The 16,748-nt window shown below is 39.8% G+C and overlaps 1 protein-coding gene across 3 annotated transcripts in view; it reads left to right on the top strand.

Moving 5' to 3' along the window:
- The window catches only part of RNF125 (ring finger protein 125), a 96,616-nt gene that overhangs the window by 72,932 nt on the left and 6,936 nt on the right, over nucleotides 1-16,748 (top strand). For all 3 annotated transcript variants that reach the window (XM_040479154.1, XM_040479153.1, XM_040479155.1), the window contains exons 4-7: nucleotides 137-290; nucleotides 4,195-4,289; nucleotides 6,381-6,471; nucleotides 16,619-16,726. In XM_040479154.1, the coding sequence (XP_040335088.1) occupies nucleotides 137-290; nucleotides 4,195-4,289; nucleotides 6,381-6,471; nucleotides 16,619-16,726 (448 nt within the window). The remainder of the gene's footprint in view (nucleotides 1-136; nucleotides 291-4,194; nucleotides 4,290-6,380; nucleotides 6,472-16,618; nucleotides 16,727-16,748) is intronic.

The following is a 16,748-nucleotide window of genomic DNA, read 5'->3' as shown; positions in this document are numbered from 1 at the left end:
ATGCACATTGCATTTGGTAGTACAGCTCCTAGCGTGCAAGGTGCCGTGAAAATACAGTGTGCACAAACAAACACAGACTGGTGGCTCCTTTATACCTTTTCAGGAGAGTGATGTATTCTTGGTTTCTTCTGGGTAGATTCTGCCGTTCCTGTATCGCTACCAGTCTAAAGAACAATAAATGGACCTGCCCTTATTGCCGGGCATATCTTCCTTCAGAAGGAGTTCCAGCAACTGATGTAGCCAGAAGAATGAAATCAGAGTACCAGAACTGCGCTGAGTGTGACAGCCTGGTAAGTGGCCCTCTGCCTGTGCTCACGGTTCCCGGCTTGGACTGCTGAGGAAATTGTTATGCAGCTGATCATTTCACCCATGCCTTTGTCTTCATCCTACCCTGACTTTCTAAAGTTTGTTGTCTCTGCCTCTCCCCTTCCTTCTCTCTGTTCTCATATGTATAGGCTGTGGTGCAATTGGCCCCTGACTCCTACCATCACCTAATTTTTCAGACAAATGCTTTCACCCACCGCTTCCATTTCCTCCCTTCCCGTCGGTCCTGTGACCTCCCCCGCCCCCATCATGTTGCCTACTGGCATAATTCCAGTGGCATATTTCCTCCTGTATTCTGGACTTTGCAGTGTTTCTCTCCGTTGATCACATCTTTTTGCGGGTTTCCTACTAGCCTGGTTAGATCATGTGAGGTGTCAAAGACCACGGGAAGATTCTAGATTTTATCCTAAATGCAGTAGTGAGTCACTGAGTGTAAGCTTTCGATCAGGTTTATATTTTTAAGATATTGCTCTGGCATGTGAGCGCAGAATGATTTGGAGGGGGCACATCAGGATTGGTGAAGCCAGTTCAGTGGCTAAGGATGGCTAAGGTAAGAAAGGTGGGTTAGGGCGAGAGCGTTAGACAAGGATAAAGGATTGTTTCGAGGGGTGTTTAGGAGAGACAGTGGAAGGAAATCGGTAACTGACTGGATGTGGGGGTGAGTGAGAATATAAAGTGTCAGAAGAATCCTCCCAGGTTTCTGACATGTGTAGGTGAAGGTGCTGATATAGAGAGCAAATTTGGAGAAGAATCCACAGAGTTTTAAATATGTTACATTTGAACTGCTAAGGGGGGGATAATTATTATATGAAGTCTAGAGATCAAAAGAGAGATTACGTGCTGAGGATCTGAATTTTTTAGAGAACTTTCTTGATTGTTAATCTATGTTATGTTTTCTTAGTACCCTATGCTTTCTCTTTGTACTATTCATCACCATTTGGAATTATGCTTTTGGGATTTTTTAATATAATGTCAGTTATCCCCACCAGATTTGATTTCCATGAGGGTAAAGGACTGTCTATTTTATTGGCAACTGCGTACCCAGCACTTTGAAAAGTGACTGGTGCACAGTGCTTAATATATTTTTTTGAATATTTATGTAAGACTCCATAATGTGTTCATGGCTGTCTGACTACAGAATGTATGCATGGTCTTTGGAGTCAGACATCCTGGGATCAAACACGAATTCTGTCATTCATTGTTTGTGATTTGGGGACGTTATCATCTAAGTATTAGTTCATCTTTTTGTAAAATGAGGGAAAAGATAGTGTTCATGAGGTGCCTAGGTGGCTCAGTCAGTTAAGGGTCCTACTCTTGATCTCAGCTTAGGTCTTCTTGACCTCAGGGTCATGAGTTTGAGCCCCTCATTGGCTCTGTGCTGTGTATGAATCCTACTTTAAAAAAAAAAAAAGGTAGTGTTCATGCCATGGGATGGTTGTAAGGGAAAATGATAAAACATGTATGGCTTTTAACACTGTCTGGAACATGGTAAATGCTCAAAATCAATAGCTTTTAATATTTATAATAATAGATTATTGCTTATTTTTACTTTGATATGTTTTGTCATCATATAAAATTCAACATGCACAAATCCAACTCACTGTAGTATTCTGTCATCTAGTTTTTATCCCACCTTTGGTGTCTATCAGAAACAAGAATATTCTCTCAATGATCCTGGATAGAAATCCCCTTCCTTTTTTCACCCCTTATATCTGATTATTCACAAGTATTTTGATTTTTCCTTTGAGGTATTTCTTACAACTGTCACTTCTTTTTTTTTTTTTTTTTTTTTAATGTGTTTTCATTTTTTTGAGAGACAGAGCCCAAGCAGGGGAGGGGCAGAGAGAGTGGGAAACACAGAATCTGAAGCAGGCTCCATGCTGACAGCACAGAACCCAATGCGGGACTCGAACCTATGAACCATGAGATTATGACTTGAGCCAAAGTCAGACACTCAACCAACAGAGACACCCAAGTGCCCCTCTGTCTCTTCCTTTTTATGTTATTCCTCTTGCCAGGAATATTGCCATTCCTTCTTTAAAGTTTATTCTTTACTTTGAAAGAGAGACAGAGAGACAGAGAGAGAGAGAGAAAAAAAAAACCAGCTGGGGAGGGGCAGAAAGAGGTGGGGGACAGAGGATTCAAAGCAGAGATCTCAATGCTGAGCTTGAACTCACGAGCTACAAGATTGACCTGAGCCAAAATCAGACACTTAACTGACTGAGCCACCCAGGCGCCCCACCTTCTAGAGCCATTTTAGACTCTACCTATTCTTCAGAGTCACGGCCAGATTTCCATTTCAGAGGCCTGGCCTTAGTATTGGAGTCCCCAGTATCAAACAGTTTCCTATCTACTTGTCTACATGTGGTTTTGCCCCCTTCTATTAGATTATAAGCACCTATAGAGCAAGCGCAGTGGCTTGCCATCTCTTACAATGTCTTCTACAATTTTGTGCCTAGAGTAGACACTCCATGAATTTATCAATTCCTTTGTCAGTATACAGTCCCCAAATTTCTAATTTGTATGAAGAATGTTTGTCTTTGTTGTTCAAGAAATACAAAGGAAGAACTTTTAACAAAAGTAATAACGAGATGTGAGAGAATTGACGTATAAAGTTGGTTGTTAAAAGTTGGAAAACATGGGGCGCCTGGGTGGCGCAGTCGGTTAAGTGTCCGACTTCAGCCAGGTCACGATCTCACACTCCGTGAGTTCGAGCCCCACGTCGGGCTCTGGGCTGATGGCTCAGAGCCTGGAGCCTGTTTCCGATTCTGTGTCTCCCTCTCTCTGCCCCTCCCCTGTTCATGCTCTGTCTCTCTCTGTCCCAAAAATAAATAAACGTTGAAAAAAAAAAAAACTTAAAAAAAAAAAAAGTTGGAAAACAGTGTCTTGACAGCTACCTCAATCGGTCCTACTTTGTACGTCTTTTAGGTGGATATGTGTAAAACAAGGATATGTTTTCACTTTTCCACTTGCTTTTGTTTTTGTCTTTTGCTAAGCAATTATAACAGTTTCCTTACACGTTAGATTTCATGTTTGAGGTTTAACTTCCGTAGTTTGAGTGAAACGAAGCAGGGTGGGTCGACCACCTTACCACAGCAGTACAAAGCTTCTTTTAGCACAAGATCTTATCAGTTTCTAATGAAACATTTAGTAGAATATGTGTTATTTAGCCACAGACAGCCTCATGGTTAGGATCTCTGAATGTATATCTGAAGGAACAAGGGCTCTTTATTCTGCCTTGGTAAAAATGGACTGTAAGAACTGTCTTTTATGTTTGCTCTTAATGGGGCCATTAAGTATACTGTGTATTGTGAATTCATGTAATACCATTGGATATATTATAAAACTGTGGTATTTATATCTTTCCCTGAGGGACAGGATTTCCTTTACTTACTATGACCGTCTTTAAAATTAAAATCCATCTTTTGGCTCTTTTTATCTGTCATTGTTTTCCTTTTCCTCTGTCTCTTCTTATTGTTTTCTTTTTTCTTTCCTCCACCTTGCTCTCTTTTTCCTCTCCCCTTTTTCTTTCTTACTTCTTAACCGTCACCAGATTAGGTAATGGCATCCAAAAAAAGTAAATTTGAGTTAATAAATGTCTTTCCACTTTAAAAAACATATGCTTTCTGGAAGAACCAAATTCAAGAACTCAACATTTGGGTCTTTGAAGTATTAGAGAAATTTCTAAAGTGTTATTTGTGATAATGCCTTAACTTTGTTGTGCTGTTGTCATGAATGCATCCTTGTAATCAACTGACCCCACACTATATATGATCTTGTTTGAAATAATGAAAGTAATAAAGCTGGATCATAAGACTTCATTGAGCCCCTTTGCAACAGGCAATTTATTTTGAATTTGCTTTTATATAGGTTTGCCTCAGCGAAATGAGGGCACACATAAGATCTTGTCAGAAGTATATAGATAAGTATGGACCACTGCAAGAACTTGGGGAGACGGCAACAAGGTTTGTTTCAGCACAACATAGTTGAATGCTAAATTTGATATGCTTGGGAGAGAAGTTAATAGGCTGGAACAGTTAACTGTTTTATTGTGAAAATATGTATGGAGTGTGTTTAGGCTCTGAACCATAACACCTCCTATTGGTAATCATTTTACAAAAGAATTTTGCTTTCTGTACTTGAAAAACTTTGCATGGGGGTACCAACCAAGCACTGGAGAGATTGGAAGAACTTCCTCAGACAAGTTTGTATTAAGGAAGATCCAAAACTAAAACATGGAACTGTTTTAAGTTCCTCACGGCTCTATTTTCTGACTAATAGATTGACGTAGATCCTGGATTCTTTTTCACTCTTCCACTGCCATTGCTCAGTGCCCCAGCTCGTTTCCTCTTGTGTTGCTGGTTTGTCTTTAGAAGGGAGGAAGTGACACCTCAGTATATAGTCTAACAAGGAAGAACAGGTCTGGGGCAGGCATCTTTTTTGTGGGTAATCTTATGGGGCTAGAGGAAGGATGGAAATAGTTAGTAGGGGCAATGAAGAATAGTGATCATTATTATTTTTTCCTTTAAAAAAAGAGAAATGAATCTGAGCCATTACTCTCTTGATGGGCAGAGTAATTACAAAGGTTGGAGTCTCTCCCTACCAAAAAAATATGGAAATGATTTGTGTTTTCCTGCATGGGCTGATGGCTTTGAAACCATTAATCTAAGTATGAGCTCAGTTATGAATAGTAATATTCAGTAGGAGTGTGACTTTTTTTCCCTCTCCTGAAGGAAAATGTAGCTTTACTTATTTTAAGAAAATGCACTGAAAGCTCAAATTTCCTAACCTGAAAGTCTAGATGATTGCCCCCTTCCTTTGTTTTACTAGAGATTGCTTTGCAAATGTATCCATTTATTGTAGGGTTAGTTTTATACCATGATGTTATAAATTTTAAATGAGTATTTTAGCTCAAAGGAGAGTATGAATTCTATTAGCTTGGTTGCAAGGACCAGTAGGAAGGAAGGACAATAAATGGGTTAAGAAAATGTATGCGTTTGATTGCAAGGTTGTTAGCTTTTATAAAAATATAAAAATATATCCAGGCTAATTTAAATCCTAATTTCTTCTGCTAGTTAGAATTAAGTAATAAACAAAATAATAGAAAATGAGGAGGGTTGTTGATTAATCAGTCCTCTAGGATGGAGTAAGATTTGCATTTAAGATAGAAATCTTTGCTTCATAGAAGAACTTAACTGCTGCATGATTCAAATTTTTAAAATTCTTAAGGGTATAAGTCTTAGGGAACAGGAAGTTATATCTATGATAGAAAGTGAGCAAAAAATTTCAAGCCTCCATATTGTACCTATGCGTTTAAGGCAGCACTGTCCAATAGAACACACATGTGAGTTTATGTTTTCTAATAGCCACACTAAAAAGGCAATAAGAAACAGCAAAATTAATTTTTAGTGTATTTTATTTAACCAAAGATAGCTTAAGTGTTACCATTTGAACATGTAATCAATATAAACATTTTTGAGATATTTTGCTTTTTTTTATATTAAGCGTTTGAAACTCACAGTGCATTTTGTACTTCCAGCATCACTCAATTTCAATAGCCACATTTTAAGTGACAACAGACGTATATGGCTAATAGCTACTGTACTGGACAGCACGGACGTAAAGGTCAAATACTCCTTATAGTCACCTGTAGTAATATGCTGGTGGGGCTGAAAAACAAACAACACCCAGTTATGTTTCCTGAATTAGGAGAGGGAGGAAGAGAAAGAGAAAAAGTAACCCAGGGACAGCTGGGTGACGTGGTCCCGGTTTGTCAGTTAATGGGTGCTCAGACTGCACTTCGCTTCCAAAGAGAATAAAGTGCTTCACATGCTGCTCTAGCCGTTTCTCCGCGGTGGCCCTGGGAGGATACTTAACTTTTCTCCATGAGAAAAAGCGTAGGCATTTGACCATTATCAGATGGATCAGAGAAATAATGTCAAATCTGGAAGTTTCCAGAACAAGGGCTGGAAACTAGATCTGCCTACGTTCTATTGCTTAGCTCTAGTTTAAATGCTAGCAATTTTAGTCATTTTTGTATTCTGTGCAATTTCCAGGTGTGTGTGTCCATTTTGTCAGAGGGAACTGGATGAAGACAGCTTGCTGGATCACTGTATCACTCATCACAGATCAGAAAGGAGATCTGTGGTAAGGAATTTTGTTACCATATACTTCTGCAAAGTCTAAGTTCGGTATACACTAGAAACCCGTTCAATAGGCTTCTGCTTGTAGATATATTATGAAAGATAGTTTATGTCAAGGTTGTGGTAATTCTGTGACTGTTAACAATATGTGAGTGGTAAGAATTACTAATGTGCGGGGGGCGCCTGGGTGGCTCAGTCAGTTAAGCGGCCGACTTCAGCTCAGGTCATGATCTCACAGTTCATGAGTTCGAGCCCCACATCGGGCTCTGTGCTGACAGCTGGGAGCCTGGAGCCTACTTCTGATTCTGTGTCTCTTTCTCTCTCTGCCTGCCTCTCTCCCCTGCTCGCTCGCTCTCTCTCCCTCTCTCTTCCTCAAAAATAAATAAACATAAATTAAAAAACAAAAACAAAAACAAAAAACTACACAGCTAAAATCGAACTTGAGTATACTAACTGTGGTCACGTCCTAAGTTAAAAACATTTTTTAATAATGCAAATAAGGTTATCACAATAATTCACTAGAAATGAGCAGTAGGAAGTTACTCATCTTCAATCAATCTGTTGTTTTATTTCACAATCTGAGTATTTATCCATATGCGTGCACAATAAATATACATATTGCTTATCATTTCCTAGGTTCATTGCGATGCTTCCTTTTTTCTTTTCAGCCTGGCATTTTAGTTCTACTTTGCAGTGTAACTTTTATGATTTTCATTTTGGTATAGTTGTGAGGGAAAGCAGGGTGGTGATGGGTACATTACTTAGCCATTTTACTATTTTTGTACCCTTGGTTACCAATTTTAGGATGTGAATTCATATTGTACATTTGAACTCTTCCTTCTATTGGATTTTTTTTCCTGAGAGGAAATCCTTAGATTTATCTTTCTGGGACCAAGAGAGCAAACTTTATAATAGTTATTGAAATATACTTCTAAAATGCATTCCAGAAAGGTTGAGTCAATTTATATTTGTGTAAGCGATTGATAAGTAAACCACCTTCATCTTAACCTGGCCAACAGTGGGTACATTTACTTTAAAATTAAAATAAAAGGGTCGCGTGGGTGGCTCAGTTGGTTAAGCATCTGACTCTTGATTTGGGCTGAGGTCATGATCTCGCAGTTGTGAGATCCAGCCCCGTGTTGGGCTCTGAGCTGACAGAGTGGAGCCTGCTTGGGATTCTCTCCCTCTCTCTCTGCCCCTCCCTGCTTTCTCTCTTTCTCTCTCTTTCTCTCTCTCTATCTCAAAATAAGTAAACTTTACTTTTTTTTAAGTTTATTTATTTATCTTGAGAGTGACAGAGACAGCACGAGTGGGGGAGAGGCAGAGAAAAGAGAGAGAGAAAATCCTAAGCAGGCTCCACACTGCCAGTGCACAGCCCGACACAGGGGGAGCTCTAACGCACAAAGCTGTGGGATGGTGATCTGAGCAGAAACCAAGAGTGGGACGCTCAACTGACTGAGCCACCCAGACACCCCTAAATAAATAAACTTTTAGGAAGAAAGAAAGAAAGAAAGAAAGAAAGAAAGAAAGAAAATTAAAGGTTTAGCAGATATAAAATGATACCTCAAAGATTATTTTGAGTTTTATTTTAGTTTTATGTTATATATATACGTGTGTGTGTGTATACACACACAGACATATATGTATGTGTATCATTTATATAGATATGAGTTTTGTTTTGTTTTTTAATTTGAATTTTAAGGTTATTTTCCTCCATAAAATCCTTTTGGAAAGTGATGAGATTGAAACATAGGTATATTAGATAGATAGGTGATAGGTAGGTAGATAGATAGATAGATAGAGATAGATAGATAGATAGATAGATAGATAGATAGATAGATAGATACAAGGATAGTTCTCACAACAATCCTAGAAGATAGGTGTGATTACCTCCATTTTACAAATGATAAGTTGAGGCTCAGAGAGGTTAACTAAGTCTTACAAGGTCACACAGCTGTTAAGTAGCAGAGCCCCAACTTGAACACAGTAGTCTAATTTCCAGAGCATGGTCGACCCCTATGATCTACTAACAGGTTCACAAGAAAAGCCACACAATACGATCAAAGGTATTTGTTATTGATCCTAATGGCTTAGGCATTTTGGTTCTTGGAATGGCTTGATATGTGTTGGGAGAGCAGGGGAGACTGTCACGGGCTTTTACGGCTCGTAAGTTGCTCTGTGGGAGGAACTGGACTAAGGAGCTATGTTATGATAGGTCCCTGGGGAGCTAGAAGAAGTTAGAAGAAAGCGTTAGGATGGCATAATAATAGCTACCATGTACTGAGTTCTAAGTGCTTCCTTGTCTGCTGACTACCCTGTGGAGGTATTATCGCACAGCCTGAGTCCTAACCACTAGTACCCAAGTGCTGCTCTGACTGGAGGAACACCTGGTGCCTTGGGCCATGGTCTTAGGCTGCATCACAGGAGTAATCTGGGGCAGGCCGTGTGCTGGTCTGTCCATTGGTACTGTGTACGTGGCTCCAACAGAAGCCCAGTCCTCGTGCTGCTCAGTTTGCCTACCAGATTAAAGGTGCCCATGGAAGCTAGGTCTTCCTTGATTTAGAGGTCGCAGACATCATTGAAGAAAGCCTACCCAAGGGCAGAGATAAACCAGAAATGGTGGGATCAGATTGCCCATAGAATTAATAGCTGAAACCTAGCTTTAGAGGAGATCATCTTTGGTGCAAATCCCATTAATGTCTTCACCTCTGTGTCATCATTCGTAAAATGGGGATGATGATGATAATGATGCCCTTTTCACCGGGTGGTAGTAAGTGAGTCAGGTGATAATGGTGGGCTACTACTGCTTTTGCAACTACATAAAACCAAGGCCGGTGGAGATTTCAAGGAAGCCGTGTACCCTCACTGTTGGGGAACCCAAGCTGGAAGGGGTGTGAAGTAATGAATTTCACAAGACCAGGATGCAATTGTGGCCTTGAGGCAGGAGCAGATTGTTCACAAAATCCATGGTTCAGTAATAACACGAGGGCCGTCTAGGTGGCTTCTAGCACAGAAGACCTTCAGCTTCTTATGTTAATGTTCCATGCTTGAATAGGAAATCAAGACAGGTGTCACTCTGAAGGATCTAGAGCCACTAGAATTCAGGAGATATGCTTTGATTATGAAAAGGCTGGAAGCAGGTACTGTGGCATAGTTGAGGTTCACATGCTTAGGGATCCCCAGTCGGGGAAACACCTCCCTGAGAAGTCCTATGTCCAAGGCTGACTCTGGACTGGTTTGGAAGTTAGCAAGGAATCATTGCTTTCAGGGGCAGGGTTGCTGGGTTTGCTTGCAGATAAGATCAGTGACATCATCTGACCTATCTGGCATAAGAAGTTTCATGGCAGTTAGAGATTTGAGCAAATGATTCTGCCTTCTAGATAAAATTAGATAATTCAGAGATCGAACCCCAAGCAACTAATCTTTTCTTTCTTTTCTTAAGACTGGGGTCGTGGGTTAAGAACATCAGGGAATTTTGAATTTTCTCACATGCAGCTTTAAGAACCAACAGCTCCTTGGGGTGCCCGGATGGCTCAGTCAGGCAAGCGTCTGACTCTTAGTTTCAGCTCGGGTTGGGCCCTGCACTGACAGCATGGAGTCTGCTTGGGATTTTCGCTCTCTCCCTCTCTGCCCCTCCCACGCTTGTTCTCTGTCTCTCAAAATAAATAAACTTACAAACAACAACAACAACCAACAGCTCCTTTTTGCCACACAGTAGTAATATTCTGCAATGTTTTATTAAAAATTTTTTTTAACATTTATTCATTTATGAGAGACGGCACAAGCAGGGTAGGGGCAGAGAGAGAGGGAGACACAGAATCCGAAGCAAACTCCAGGCTCTGAGCTGTCAGCACAGAATCCGACGTGGGGCTCGAACTCACAAGCTGTGAGATCATGACCTGAGCCGAAGTCAGATGCTTACATGACTGAGCCACCAGGTGCCCCATCTGCAATGTTTTATTTAAAAAAATTTCTGGAATATTAAACTCAAAGGAGGCCAATGACATAAACAGCTTGCTTCAGATTGAATTGTGAGACCGCTTTTGAGAGAAATTTGGTATTTTGTCCTCTAAAGGGAAGATGTTTCAACAAGAGCCACACTTTCTGGCTATTCTTTTTCTTTCAGTGGTTGGCTCTTACTTATCCTTTAGAACTCCTCTTAAATCTCACTTCCTCAGGGAAGCCCTCCTTGACCCCCAAATTACTTGTAGCTCTTGCTTTTCTCTCCTCTTTTTTTCTTATTCATCACAATTTGTAATTGTGTATTCATTTCATGTCTGTCTTTCCCTGTAAGTTATTCGGTTCACGAAGTCATGGAACCTCTTGGTTCAACACTGCTTGGCCAGCTGTTGGAAGACAACCTAGCACATAGGAGGATATAGTGATTACGAAAAATAAGATATTAAAGAAAACATCATTTCATTCAAAGGATGCAGTAGTCTCTTAATTTCTGCCTTGTTCCTGAGATTCATTCCTTAAGGGAAGGGACAGGACTTTTATTGGTTTGGAACATAAACTGTGGTGACTAGAGCCTGAGCCACCTGCCCACAGAGGTTTATTTCTGTGGATATTTAGAATATCTGTGACTCGACTGGGTAGTGGGAGAATATGTTTTGGAAGGAAGAAAAATCTGTATTAAATTTGTTTTCAAACTCTTACTAAATTAAATGTGCAGTCTGGTACCTTAATTTTGGTTACATATTTGTCTGTAATTATTTTCGGTGCATGTCTCTTTTCTCTTTTTTTTTTTTTTTTTTTTTTTTTTTTTTTTTTTTGACTCAGGAATTTTAAATTTCTTCCCCAAATGGCGCTTGGCATCAGATGGTTGCTGTGGAAAAGTTAACCTAAACCACAGATAGAGCTGGGTGTCCATTGTAATAGATGTTCCGAAGGATTGAAGTTGGTGGTAGCTTCTAATCTGGAGGCTGTTTTTCACCTGTGCTGTTCACCATCAGATAAAGTCCATACTGGGATGAGGCCAACATCTGTTGAATGCACACTGCACAATGGTTGATTCCTAATCTGAGTAGCGTGGCCCAGGAGCACTGGGTAGAGGCAAATAATAAAGGATGAGCCGATATTAGCCATTGGCAGCAGTAGGGAGAGTATAGGTGAACACTTAGGTACTTGGTAATGATTAGTAACTCTCGTACCATTTCTTTCCCCTTCCTATTCTTACCCTCTCCTCCTTCAGGTCAGATCCTTCAATGTAAGACACACAAAAAATCTTTAGAGTCTTACAATGTTTTACAATGTCCTTCTGGTAGATGTACAGCAGAAGACTGAAGTCTCATCTCCACTAGTTCCTACTAAAATCAGATGAAAAACAAAAGCTACTTAAAGTTCCAGGCTTTCTGTATCTTTCTCCTTCGCTAGATCTCAAAGCTCCTTAATCATCGGACCAGGGGTTAGCATCTCTGTACCTCTGACTCGTGACATGGGGCCTCCAGAAACCAGAATAGGTGCTCAAATGAACCATCTATTGAGCAGAACTGCTCCCAGTGTATCCTTCCAGACTCATGTCCTACTACTTCCTGCCACATGCCCTGTCTTCAGCCTCCTACAGCTTTTCCCATTGCCTAAGCAGGCCTGTCCTTTTAGATCTCCGGCCGTTTCCCACATTGATTTTTCTGCCTGTTGATGTTCCTCACTGTGGCATTGCTGGCTCGTTCTTCCAGACTCATTTCAGTTACCAGCAGCTTGGCTGAAGCTTTTGCTGATTTCCTGGGCAAAATTAATGATTCCCTTTTTAGGTCTTGAACTGTTGTTTTGAGTATAACATTTGAACATATAGCGTAACGTCTCAGGTATAGCACTTGCTATGCAGTAGTAAAAGTATTTGCTTCAATGATAACAATAGCAGCCATTTAGTATTTGTGCCAAGGACTGAGCTCATATAATGACTGAGCTTCAGAATGTTAAATGATGTGTTTTAAGTACACAAACAGCCCCGCAAAGCAGAGATAGTTCTCATTTTGCAGGATAAGATTAGTTACTTGCCAAGGTTAAGTCAGTGAGAGGTAGAGATGAAATGGGAAACAATTTTCCAGGTACTGGGAATGCAGGAGTGAACAGGACACACGTAGTTGCTTCCGTCATGGAGCTCCAACTCTTCAAGAACAAGGATCAAATAGTAGTAAATATATGGTGTTTACTGAGTGCCTAGTGTGTACCTGGCACATTAAGGACATTATCTCTAAACATCATAACTGCTCTACAGGGTAGGTGGTAGTATCTCCACTTCATAGAAGAGGGAAACTCATGTGCTGAAGGTCACATAACAAGCAAGAATCTGCAGGGATTTGAACCCAAGGCTCTTTGATTTCACAGGCCATGCAACACAACCCTATCTTTACTGGTTCCCGTATTCCAGGTGCCTAGCACATAGTAGAGGCACAAGAAAGAGTATTGAGTGAACATACTTCTATAACTAGTTTCCCTTCCTTCACACTACAAAAAATTAATGTTGCCTTTCCTTAAAATATTTCTTGGTCTCAGCTGTGTTCTCATTACTACATAGGGGTCTCAGGGTAGATTAAGTGCTATCTTGGGATAGCATTTTGTGATTAGAAAATCGGAAATGATTATAAAGCAATAGTAACTTAAATGATGTAATTTTATTAAAAATAAGGCAAATATTGGGGCGCCTGGGTCGCTCGGTTGGTTAAGCATCCGACTTTGGCTCAGGTCATGATCTCCCACTCTGTGAGTTCGAGCTCCGTACGGGACTCTGTGCTGACAGCTCAGAACCTGGAGCCTGCTTGAGATTCTGTCTCTGTCTCTCTCTGCCCTTCTCCCACTCACACTGTCTCTCGCTCTCAAAAATAAACATTAAAAAAATAATAAATAAATAAAAATAAGACAAATATTAGTGGAGTAGCGCAGAATTCAGAAGTATATGTTTAGATATTGAGCATACTGAAACCAAGACCTCCATAAAACAGTAAGAAAAAATTACATAAAGCCCTCATTGAAATGTAAAGGAAAATGTTATCATCCAAGCAGATAGATTAAACACTGTTATAATATGAAAAGAATGTTGAATTGCCTATTAGGAGGCCTAGATTCCCATTCTGATACTTAAAGTGGTATAAATTTAAGTTAATTTTTTTTCCTTTCTGAAATTGGGTTCCTGAAGGGAATAGGATAATAAATTAATCGGGGCGCCTGGGTGGCTCAGTCGGTTGGACTCAGGTCATGATCTCGAGGTTCACGAGCTCGAGCCCCACATCAGGCTCTGTGCTGACAGCTCTGTGCTGATGGCTCAGAGACTGGAGACTGCTTCAATTCTGTGTCTCCCTCTCTTTCTGTCCCTGCCCCGCTCACAATCTGTCTCTCTCTCCCTCAAAAATATAAATAAACATAGAAAAAAAAAATTGGGTTGTGAGGATCAAATAAGAATAGTACCTAATTTAATGCCTAACACATACCTTGCATTCAGTAATGATTCTGCATCTCATATTTTTTTAAGTTATTTATTTATTTATTTATTTATTTATTTATTTATTTATTTAGAGACTGAGAGCAGGAGAAGGGCAGAGAGAGAGAAAATCCCAAGCAGACTCCACACCATCAATGCAGAGCCCAACTCAGGGCTCAAACTCATGAACAGCAAGATCATGACCTGAGCCAAAATCAAGAGTTGGATGCTTAACCAACTGAGCCACCCAGGCACCACTGCATCTCGTATTTTAAAATGAATGCATGAGGAAATGGAATTTTTAAAAAGAAACCTAAGTTAAAACATAATAAAGTAGTGTCTGTTAAAGAAAGTCATTTAAATTAGCCATTAGGGATATACAAATTAAAATCATGATGAAATACCACTGCACACCTATCAAAATGATTAAAATTAAAAAATACACACACACACACACACACACACACACACACACACGGGGTAAGGTTATGCATCCGACTTCGGCTCAGGTCATAATCTCACCGTTTGTGAGTTCGAGCCTTGTACTAGGCTCTGTGCTGGCAATGAGGAGCCTGCTTGGGATTCTGTCTCTCCCTCTCTCTTCCCCTCCTCCACTCGTGCTTTCTCCCTCAAAATAAATAAACTACGACACAATACAATTAAATTTTAAAAATATAGACAGTACCAAATGCTGGTGATAACTCACACATTGCTAGTAGGAATGTAGAATGGAACAAGCACTCTGGAAGATAGTTTGGCAGTGTTTTACAAAGTTAACCGTAAAACTCACCATATGACCCAGCTATCACACTCCTGGAAACTTATTCTAGAGAAATGAAAACATGTTTATGCAAACATCTGTATACCAATATTCACCGCAGCTTCATTTATAACAGCCAAGAACTGAAAACAACAAATGTCCTTCAGAAAGTAAATGGATACATTGGCACATCCACATCAGGGAGATCTACTCGGCAATAAAAAAGAAGGAACTTTTGATGCATTCAGCAACCTGGGTGAATCTCAGGGCCATTATGCTCAGTGAAAAAAGCCAATCTCAAAAGATTAATCCTATTTATATAACATTCTCAAAATGATGAAGTTCTAGACGTGGAGAACAGATCAGTGGATACCAGGGTTTAGGGAGAAAAGACAAAGTAAAGAGGAAGCCCAAGGATGTTCCTTTGTAATGACATAGCAGTTCTGTATCTTGATTGTGTTTGTGGTTATATAAATCTATACATGTGATAAAATTTCATACAACTACACAGGCACACCGAAAAAACTGAGTTCATGCAAAAATAGGTGGACCCTAAGTAAGGTTTGTTGTTAATTGCCAATTTACTGGTTTTGATAATGTACTACAGTTACGTAAGATGTTGCCATTGGGACGGGGCGCTTGGTGGCTAAATCAGTTAAGCAGTTAAGTGACCGACTTTGGCTTAGGTCATGATCTGATGGCTTGTGGGTTTGAGCCCCACATCAGGCTCTCTGCTGTTGGCATGGAGCCTGCTTTGGATCCTCTGTCTCTCCCTCTCTCTGCCCCCACCCCGCTCGTGCTTGCTCTCTCTCAAAAATAAGTAAGCATTAAAAAAAAAAAGATTTGGGGGTATCTGGGTGGCTCAGTCAGTTAAGTGTCCAACTTTGGCTCAGGTCATGATCTCACCACTTAGGAGTTTGCGCCCTGCATTGGCCTCTGTGCTGACAGCTCAGAGCCTGGAGCCTGCTTGGGATTCTGTGTCCCCCCCCTCTCTGCCCATCCCCAACTCACACTCTGTCGTTCTCAAAAATAAACAAACATTAAAAAAAAAAAAGATGTTGCCATTGGGGAAGCTAGGTGATGGGGTCATAAGACCTCTGGCATTATCTTTGGAATTTCTCATGAGTTTATAAATGTTTGAAAATGAAGAAGGTTATTTTTTAAAGCCATTACTGCTATTAAATTAGGAAAATATGTGTAAATACTAATTGATGCTAGTGGGTTGTAATCTATATTGCTGGTGGAAATAAAAAACTTTAGGGCAATAGATATTAAGAACTACAAATGTTCATAGTTGTTGACCTGCTAATCTCCATTGTTCTATGAGAATTGTTCTATGTTGTTCTATGAGAATAAATCTAAAGGTGAACACTATAGATTACATCATTTGTAATAACAAAATATCTGCATACCAAAAAAATCTTATATATTTCAAGAGCGAGGCAATTAATTGATCTGCTAACTGCAGTATTGTTTAAATAATAAGTTGATAAATATGTACAGAAGTGCATATGAAGAAATAAATGCAATTTTACTTAGTATTATTAATATTTATGCAGTTTTAAAATATCATGCTGAGGGGGCGCCTGGGTGGCTCAGTCGGTTGGTTAAGTGGGTTAAGCGTCTGACCCGTGATTTCAGCTTAGGTAATGAACTCATGATCGTGGAATCGAGCCCTGTGGCAGGCTCTGCACTGGGAGTGAAGCCTGCTTAAAATTCTCTCTCTCCCTCTCCCTTTGCCTCTCCCCTGCTTGAGTGCACATGCACATGCTCACTGTCTCTCAAAAAATAGATAGATAGATAGATGATAGGTAGATAGATAAAAAATAAAATATGATGGTGAGGAATGGTCAATAGATTCATAAAGTTAAAATTCACTTTGCTGAATAGTTTTTTTTAATTTTGTAAAAATTCTGACACTAATGATTATTTTTAATTCTTTCTTGAACTGTTGGTTTCCTTCATTTCCAGTTCTGTCCTCTCTGCCGATTACTACCTAATGAAAATCCAGGCAGCTTCAGTGGCAGTTTAATAAGACATTTGCAAGTCAATCACACTTTGTTTTATGATGATTTCATAGTAAGTATATTTTCTTACTTTT

The sequence above is a fragment of the Herpailurus yagouaroundi genome, unplaced genomic scaffold, assembly GCF_014898765.1.
Source record: "Herpailurus yagouaroundi ecotype Mexico unplaced genomic scaffold, PumYag 142, whole genome shotgun sequence".
NCBI classification, from domain to species: domain Eukaryota; kingdom Metazoa; phylum Chordata; class Mammalia; order Carnivora; family Felidae; genus Herpailurus; species Herpailurus yagouaroundi.
Note: the sequence above shows the minus strand (reverse complement) of the source record. Positions and strands in the feature narration are given on the sequence as shown.